This window comes from Nematostella vectensis, chromosome 15 (assembly GCF_932526225.1).
Source record: "Nematostella vectensis chromosome 15, jaNemVect1.1, whole genome shotgun sequence".
Lineage (NCBI taxonomy): Eukaryota > Metazoa > Cnidaria > Anthozoa > Actiniaria > Edwardsiidae > Nematostella > Nematostella vectensis.
Genome location: NC_064048.1, coordinates 2,589,777 through 2,599,149, shown reverse-complemented (window position 1 = coordinate 2,599,149; position 9,373 = coordinate 2,589,777). Strand labels below are relative to the sequence as shown.

Below are 9,373 nucleotides of genomic sequence, written 5' to 3'. Positions count from 1 at the left end.
AAAAGGCTGGTTCAACCGCGCGGTACTGGAACTAGTCTTGGGTTTTTCAGCACTGTCTGTTGGTCGAAGAAAAATAAGGGGAGATCTTGACCACCAAGAAAAAATATATGTTATTTACCTGCTGGGGGGGGGGGGGGGGGGGGTCGTATTAAGAAAAACTACGACCGAGCGTTAGGAAACAGTGAAAGCCGGTAAATAACTTTCTTTTCCGAATCTGAAAACTGTTAATATTTGTGACTGTTTGTTTGATTTGCGCGCGGTCACCGCGTCTGCAATCACAGTGTTTATAGTACAAGAATTTAAATCAATCTTGTAAACACTCTAACATCCCACACACTACTCAAATACTGATAAATAGCCTTCTGTATTTCGTATATACTGTAAGAGAATATATTTTAAAATTAAATCTTATCACAAGAACCTGAGACCTGTTAGCTACTCTTAATTTCCTACCCTTCAAGATACCAAATCTGCCACGCCCAACAAGGGGGGGAACCCTCTAAGTCTCTGTGCCCGAATGGTGAGACGAAATTTCCGTGCCGCGATTAACATCATTGCAAGGTGTAGGGAAATAAATCCGCGTAAATAGCTGTGAAGTTCACTCCATTCTACGCACAAACGACTCTATTCTATTGATAAAACGTAAAATGCATAGATATTTTTGATGATGTCCATTATTTAGAAATTAATTTAATAAAAAATATTTTGATTAATTAAATATGATTTAAAAAACATTGTCTGTAAGGTCGGTTGCAAGGACTTAAAAGAGCCACACCTATTTCATTGTTTTTTTCCAATATTGGAAAAAATATGTGACGAAATCTCAAAATAACCACCTTCAAACAATGTTTAATATTTCACGATTTACGGAATTCAATAAAAAAAAAATCTAAAAAATCACAAATAGCTTTCCCAAACCAGCCGATGGAAATGGATGCTTTTTCACACTTGGTATTTAGCTAGGAAATGGTCTTCTTAGAGTCTTTTTAGTGCAGATCAGCTACTCTTTGGGTATTGTTTACAAATACGACAATCTACTTGCACGAGAGCTGGACAAAAAATCACGACTGAAATCTGATACTTCAAAAACAACTTGGTTAAAATATATCATCTTCTTGATTGATTTAGCGAAATGTTAACATCCTTTGCATGACTTTGGATTATTTGGGAGCATAGAATGGCAGACTGGTTTACCTTATTTAATTCCATAGCATTTTAGACGGAAAACTGTACCGGGATAATAAATCCTTGGCTTTACCCCGATGAAAAAAACAATTTCCGCGGGACACCTTTCTTATCAGCTCTGTTTTCATCATGATTCGTTCTACCAAACAAAAGAAGCTTTTGTGATTCAATTCACTGATTATTACACAGGGTTCGAGCCAAATCTTCCCCCCTTTTTCAAAGACTAAAAATATCAATGCATGATTTTAGAGGTACGTCAGAAATGACAATCCCTTCCTGATAACAAATAAATTATTCCTTGGACCACAGCTTTCCCTTACCAAAATAACCATTGTTCTGTAATTTGAAATCTTTGACATGAAAAAAGGAAAGGTTCGGCAAGCATTCTGCTGAGTAGATGCTATTGCCCAGCCAAGACCCAATAAGGCTTCCTGTGCTTGAAGAGATGGTGAGAGGTCTGGGACGAGCTTAATTATTTCCTGTGATGTCACACATGTGAGAACCCGCCACAGGAAACCCAGTCATAACGCCTGATTAGGCTTAGTGCTGCCAACAGCATCGTAGTGATTACAGGCAAGAAACATATGTAAGGCTTTGGTCACTCTATAGAATTGTACACTTTTTGCCTGACTTCTTGTCTTTGGGTGGGGCCTCAGTCGCTACTGTGAATCGCCTAAAAATAAATGGGACGGAGTTCATGTGAATGGAAGCATTTTAATGTAATGCAAAAATACAAAGATTTCAAGTATTTACGCCCCCGCACATTTCAGAGTCACACAAAGCATCCATTTTCATTGGCTAATTCAAGCAAGTAACCAAGATATTTTCTATCAATTATTGTCAATAACGTATCAGACTTCATTGGGGATTGATATTTTGTAGTTTTCTTGCAAATAAACTGTTGTACATATTATAATAAACATAAAAAATATAACAAAGGAGTGGTTGATCGACATTCTTTAACAGAACATGGGGCATTTATAGCTCACCGTATTGCACGAACAAGGTCATGGAATGCCTGGTCGACATTCGTCCTCTGCTTTGCACTAGTTTCCAAGTATTGTATCTGGTTGAAAAACAAAAGAAACAACATGTCAAAAATATGTTAACAATGTGTGTAATATTGAGTAAAGTCTGGCTCCGGACACAAAGGGAAGTGCCATTTGAAAGAGATAAGAGGTCCATAAGCTGACACGTTAAACACACTGGGCCACTTGTGGTGAGAGGCCCCATACGCTGACATGCTAACAAACTGGGTCACCTGTGGTGAGAAGCCCCATACGCTGACGTGCTAACACTCTGGGCTACCTGTGGCCATTAGCAAAGAATACTTACTCTCAACTGCCTTGCAAGTTCTTGGCCCTCTGCTGTAGAAACCTGGGATTATGAAAAACATTAAAGAGCCCCAGTCAGGCGCACTGTTTACATTCAATACTGTGGGACTGAACCAACATAAAATCTCCCTGCTTTTTAGTTTTCAACCAAGTATTAAAAGCAGAAAGTAACCAATTTTCCATGAAATGATCATTATGTAGTTAAGCTAATGTGTTTTAGAGCATCCTATGTAATCCAGGCCCTTTCAAGTCCTAATATTAAAATTAAGAATAGCCCATCCTGGAGGAACTGAGGAACACAAGCTTCTAGTAAGCTCAAATACAGCCCAAATTCAAGGCCGAGAAACAGAAAGATACTATCCATGTCTTGACAGTGAAACGCACACGTATCAGCAGAGGTGAGAGGCCCCAATCTGCTGACGAGCTAACGTTATGCAATTTCAAGGTTTGAGTAAATAAAGAGCCTTTATGGAAACCTGAGAGTTCTTTTTTCAATCCATTACCCTCTGCTCAATGTGATACTGTACATCATTTTTGTAATTGAAATAAAAGGAGATAAATTGTTGTTTGATGAAACTGGGTGGTTATTTTAGCAATTCCATAGTTTTTACTATTTTTCCAAGCTTTCCAAAATTTCCTAAAATCTAAACTATAAGGCCTGCTATGGCTCAGTTCAATCCTGCCATAATATTGTACATTAAAAGGGTACAGAGCAATCTTACCGTTCGTTCATATTCCAAATCAGATTTGTTACCACAAATAATCATAGGAAATTCTGTCCTAAAAAAAAAAAAAACAGATAGAAACAATTAATTAACCATAATCACACTTTTTGTACTGTAAACAAAATAACAAGCATCACTTACCTATCTTTTACTCTAAGGATTTGGTTATAAAATTTGTTTATTTCTTCAAAACTGGAAGAGATAAAAAAATAAAGATCAGTGAAAATTTTAAAGGGGGCTAGTTCAGACAAGACAGGATGCTTCGCTTGCATTGCTTTCATCAGAAAAAATTCTTGTTACAATGTGATTGATTGGTGTTCTTTATAAAGTGGCCTTTTAAAGAAGGAAAACTGTCCTAAATATTTAGACACTTTTATAAAGCAGATATTAAAAGGCCAAAGTTCCACTGTAGAAGAAAGTGAAAGAGTTGCTGAAGCATCTGTATGATAGCTACTGTATTGTGTATTTCCAGAAAATATCCATACCTCCCACATTGAGGGGATTGGAAATTCCAGCGGGGTGGGGGGTTCAAATGCCCAGGAATTTCCAGAGGGGAGGGGGGTAAAATGCTCTTTTTCCTTAACAGTTACTGTATTTATTTTTCCAGGGAGTTGGAAATTCCAGAGGGGTGGGGGCTCATACCTCCTACCCCCTCAATAGGGGGGTGTGGGTATTTTCTGGAACTACACATTACTTTAAAACCTTAATTAATAAAAACAACAATACAAAGAATTCTGGGAAGGGAGACATGGAGCCCTGTACACAAGGGTATACCTTTTTATATAATAACCACAGGTATCCCAAGTAATACAGTATTAAAACAACAGGTATCCCAAGTTGTAAAATTAAAAAAAAGATATCTCAATTCAAGAGTTTCTTTAAAGAAATTGGCAACTTAATACTGCATGTTGGCAACCAGATTTGACCATTTAGGAGCCAATGGCTCATTGCTAAAAAGTTTATGTAGGGCCTTGTTAGTACATATGAACACAGTAGCATACCTTGATCGATCTGTTACTGAAAAGACAAGTAAGAAACCCTCTCCGCTTCGCATGTACTGCTCTCGCATAGCACTAAACTCCTACAAATTGAAAGATAATAACATAATGAATAAATACTTTTACAGTACGTAGTGATATGCATTACTCCTGGCTGAATGGCCGTCTGTCTAACCAACCGACCCTCTGCCTGTTTGGCTGTCTGTGTTTTTACTGAACAAATAAAATCTTTAGATACTTCATCATAAAAGTGATAAATAAGTCATTTTATCAAATTTGTACATACCTCTTGTCCTGCAGTATCAAGAACTGAAAGGGGAGGATTTGTAGAAATTAGTCAGATAAATAAATAAGTCAATAAAATTGGTAAGTTTATCACTTCTCTTGCAGCTGGAATGCTAAATTATTATGATGCAGATATAGTCTGGTCAAGACATAGAAGGTGCCTAAGGCAGCCACCATACGGCTAATATCTAACCATGGAACACTGCTTAGACCAAAATTATTGGTTATGTTGAGTGAGGAAAGGCCTTAGAAAAAAGGCGGAAACCAACAAACTCTACTCATGTCAGAACAAGGAATGGAACCCAGCCATGAGAGGCACTAGAGGGCGCTACTCTGCCAACTGCGCTGCAAATGCTTACAGACAATAATTCAAGATTAACATCCATAGACAAAAAAATAAAAACTGTACATTCATTGCCCTAATTGTTACATGTTGTTAGGCATTAGGTGAATTTTGTTAGAAATTGGAAAGGGTGGCTCTGATTATTCTATTTAGTCTTTCATTTAGAAAACAAGAAAAAAAAAAGTTAAGCCCTTATCTATTTTTTTTGATAAATATAAGCCAGAAAAAAAGAAGGATTTAAAGCTATCGTTAAATGCTCAAACGAAAGAGTACTGTAGTTAACACACAACATTCTAAAATATTCAAATGTAACCAGCTTTAACTGTACTTAAAAGCGTATCAGAAGGAACCAGAGATAAAATAGCTAGTCCCAGCCAGTAAGCAGATTATAGGAAATTCAGTAAACTAAGAATGCTAAATAAAGGCTTAATGGGCCACTAAAACTTGTTAATATTTATATTTTGATAAGATTATATGAGAATTATCATTCTAAGCTATGTGAATTAGTGATGTGGTCAATGTTATTCAAGATAAGAAAATCCATTGGCTAAAGTTTAGACTGAACTTGTCAATCTATTTGTGGTCTCTATATTTTGAACTGTGTCTATCACAAAATTGTTTAAACAAATTGAAAAAAAAACATGAATCTAGCAATTGAGCCTATTACTGCAAAACTGCATATATTTGGTCCCCATTCCTTACTGAATTGTTTGGAACTGAATATTTTTTGGTTAGAATCGACCAAAGAAAGGACCATCAATTATATATGTATTTTTGCCAAATTTTGATAAGAATTTATACTGTAACCACACCATGTAAGGAATGCATCGAAGACAACAGAGATATGATTACTAAAATAAATTGAAATATATCAATATTTAACAATTTCTAGACCATAAATTGGTGTAATGGCTTTACCTTAGCCTTATCAGCCCGTACATTATAAATGTGAAAAGAAAAATCATAATTCATAAAAAAAATGTTTGAATATACCGAAAAATATACCAACAGAATCTATGTACAGTAGCTTTTTCATGATTTTTGGCAATTGTACAGTATTCTGGAAGGCAATTAAGCATATCAAATGAATCAATTTAGTGGATCAATCGAGGACACCTTTCAGGGGTAGTCCTTTCCACACCCAGATTTCCCTTGCTGCAGGCCTGATATTCCACACTCATGAATCACAAAGAGATGGTATACATTTCTCTTGCATAGTTCACAAAAACCTATAAAGTCTGTTCAAGAATCACCAAAAATACCCCCTTATGACCCTGAAACACCAAAGGGTAATAAGCTCAATGAAGAAAAACATTTATTTGTTGATATGGCAAAGTACTTGAAAAAATAATACACTGGATTAGCAGGGTTAGGGGGGTAGTTGCCTGAAGACAATAGGTTACAGAACGATTGTGCAATGAAAAGAAATATCAAAGTAACATAACAATAAACAAAATATGACTTAATCTGCAGAAGGGAGAAGGCTTTCCATTAATGCTGAACCAGTCCTATAATGATGCATGTTTATAATATGCCAAGTGTGGGAAATATTACTGAACACAGGAAATCATAACAAAGCTATCTAGAATGAACAGAATGGTGCAATTTATAGCTAATAAACAAAATTAAATAAGAACTAAAGGTCTATTGGATGTTTTAGGGGAAACATATTGACAGTGGACATTATTTGTGTAACGCCGAGTGTGTGAATGGCATGATACAATATGTAAATAGCAATAGTAATAGAGTACGTAAATAGCCATTGCACACATATTGTATTTCCTGATATTCTTCAGGAAATACAAGCCTTATAAATAAGAGTTTCTTCTAAATTAAGACTCTAAAAGTCGTAATATCAAATACGAAGCCTAAAATTTGGGTATTATGGGGTGTATTCATTTAAAATTCAAGGGGTATTAAGAGTATTATGTTATGAAAATCTACATTGACAACACCTAAATTAATGTAATATCAGAAACAGGTAGTTGCGAAATCTGTATAATATAATGTAAGATTAAGCAAATTGTCCGAAAATAATCTGGTCGAAGATAAATTTTAAAGTGATGGGCATTTTTTATCAACAGACAGACATCTCTAGGTGCATAAATACATAAATCAATGTGTGTACGTCTGTTAATAGAGTATTCTGTTTCTTTGGTCTATAAAATATTGTAGCTGAGATTATCTAAAAAACAATCCCGCCAGAAAAAAAACACGAGTAATAATGATAGTTTAGGAGGAAACAAGAGTGTGCTAAAACTGAGAGGCTTCGAACAAGAGGGTTTTGTTTTAGGAGGGAATCAAAATAGCTAGCTCTTTATCTGGGCGCGTGAAATTCCTATACACATGCAATATTTTCATCAAACACCTACGTTATTGCAGTGTACCAGCATTGTACTCACACAGCCTCGTTTTACTCGATTAAAATGTTCCATTAACGAACATTCGAAACTGTAAATTTAATCAAGTCTGGTACGCCGAGCTAGCTCGCACGCTATAGGGGGATTTGTGGCAAATAAATGTTTGATTTGTAGCTACTCTAAGCTAAATATCCACACAAAAATACACTAAATCAAACGAATAGCATACTTACTATCTAAATGAGCCACTCTTTCGTCTATTACACACTGTTTTCGGTACGAATCCTCAATTGTTGGGTCGTAATCGCTCACAAAGTGGCTCTGGATAAATTGGATAGTCAGTGCACTTTTACCAACACCACCACCTCCAACAACCACAAGTTTGTATTGTTTATCCACGTCTTTTTGCTCTCTAGCCATTATGGTAGCTTGGGCGATACTCAGAGCCGATGTTGTGAAGTATTTAGGGCTGAATTCCCTCACATATAACTTGTTTGTTGTCGATAAAAGTTAGGGCGGTGGGCGAGTCATTCCGCGCATAACTCGACGCTAATGAGCTCGGCCCAGGCTTCCCGCGCAATGTTATCATATGTTCTTTTTACCTGTAACGGAGCCTGTAGATGCCGAAGGCATGTACCAACGAAAGGCCGGCATCAAATTATACAACAACTAAGCTTTTTTAGTCGAATATAAGCAATTTAAAAAGCAGTATAAAAGACGCGGAACTGGAACAAATTATCATTTACGCTAAACTACGTCAAGTAAAGAGCTCCTGGCTATAGCTAGATTTACAAAAAAAAAAAAAAAAAAAAAAAAAAAAAAAAAACAGACCAAAAACAAATACCTCCCCCCTATTTTGAGTTTTTTTTACAGCCCGTCAAAGCCAAACACCGCTGCACCTACTCGGCGGTATCCAAGCTGCTTTTCTTGTTCTGTATGACCTGGAATTGATTTGTTTGGCTTTGAGGTGAAAAGAAAAACATTCAAACTTTGGGATAGGAGTGTTTACTGGCCCTCCCCTCGTGAATTTTTTATTGGATCTCCCAGAATGCTTAGAAATCTGAGCTATTATTTGGCTAAACAGTAGTTGAAATTACCTTGGTTGTATGAATATTTCAGACTGATGCCTGAGCATCTTCATGTGTCGATTTTGCATTTATGAATTTTTTGGGTTGTGGGTACTTCCCAAAGCCGGTACAGGCCGGTTGAGGGGTCAATGCCGTTATATATCGAAAAAAGTTAGTGCCACAGTTTAAATCTTTCTCAGGAACCCTGGGTGTCGAGGCAACAGGCGCATTAACAAATTAGCATAAGTCAAGAGGAAGGGGGCGGGAAAGAAGACGGCTCTTTTATCGCGCCTCGTTACACTGACCTCGACATAAACTCGACGTTTTTTGCCGTCGACGCCCTGGGTACCCAGGATGAGTCAAGATTCGATTATTTCTAAAGGACTGTTTTGTACAAAGTAATAATGGCGAACCGCTTGAAACTTCCATATCGAGGGCACTAAAGCCCTTTTTAAGGGCTCGTTTATAACATACAATTAAAAAAAGGTTGCACTAGGAGAATCTTCACCCGCAAGGCTTCATGGGTATCAAGTAAATAAGCAAATAAGCGTAAATAGAATACAAATCCAGGTTTCACAAGCTGTAGAATTTTTGTTCATGTTCTTATGAACATTCGCATGGCTTTCACATACAAGGATTCAGACGTTTATACGCTACCCATGAACCACCGCGGGCTACGATACATGGATTATTGAGTGCAACATTATTTGAAATAGGTGTATCAGAAGATGAATGTATCGAAGTTGAAAACTACTATCATAATTCCCAATATAAAGATCCCCTTTAGGGATTGCAGAATCGAAAGAATCTTTGAACACCCCTCACCTAAGGGAGAGCAGTTGGTCGGATTTTATATCCTGAAAGATAGGGCGCACATCCCTGTCTACTTTTACGGTCCTTCCTTCCTTCCTTTCTTCCTTCCTTCCTTCCTTCCTTCCTTCCTTCCTTCCTTCCTTCCTTCCTTCCTTCCTTCCTTCCTTCCTTCCTTCCTTCCTTCCTTCCTTCCTTCCTTCCTTCCTTCCTTCCTTCCTTCCTTCCTTCCTTCCTTCCTTCCTTCCTTCCTTCCTTCCTTCCTA

At 37.0% G+C, this 9,373-nt stretch overlaps 1 protein-coding gene across 1 annotated transcript; it reads right to left on the bottom strand.

Moving 5' to 3' along the window:
• Positions 1-345: 345 nt before the first annotated feature.
• On the bottom strand, positions 346-7,787 carry LOC5510786 (ras-like protein RAS2). Its single transcript, XM_001631184.3, has 8 exons — positions 7,464-7,787; positions 4,529-4,551; positions 4,246-4,325; positions 3,386-3,436; positions 3,242-3,299; positions 2,521-2,562; positions 2,175-2,251; positions 346-1,858 (listed from the first exon to the last, which is right to left on the bottom strand). The coding sequence occupies exons 1-8, from the start codon at positions 7,648-7,650 to the stop codon at positions 1,789-1,791; spliced, it is 588 nt and encodes a 195-aa protein (XP_001631234.1). The 5' UTR covers positions 7,651-7,787; the 3' UTR covers positions 346-1,788.
• Between the last annotated feature and the right edge of the window lie 1,586 nt (positions 7,788-9,373).

Bases quoted from the DNA above. Each gene is read 5' to 3' on its own strand.
- LOC5510786 (XM_001631184.3), bottom strand. From the start codon at position 7,650: ATGGCTAGAGAGCAAAAAGACGTGGATAAACAATACAAACTTGTGGTT. The intron at 4,326-4,528 runs GTATGTACAAAT...TTCAATTTGTAG, and splicing joins TTGATACTGCAGGACAAGAG to GAGTTTAGTGCTATGCGAGA. The intron at 2,563-3,241 runs GTAAGATTGCTC...TCATAATCCCAG, and splicing joins ATTTGGAATATGAACGAACG to GTTTCTACAGCAGAGGGCCA.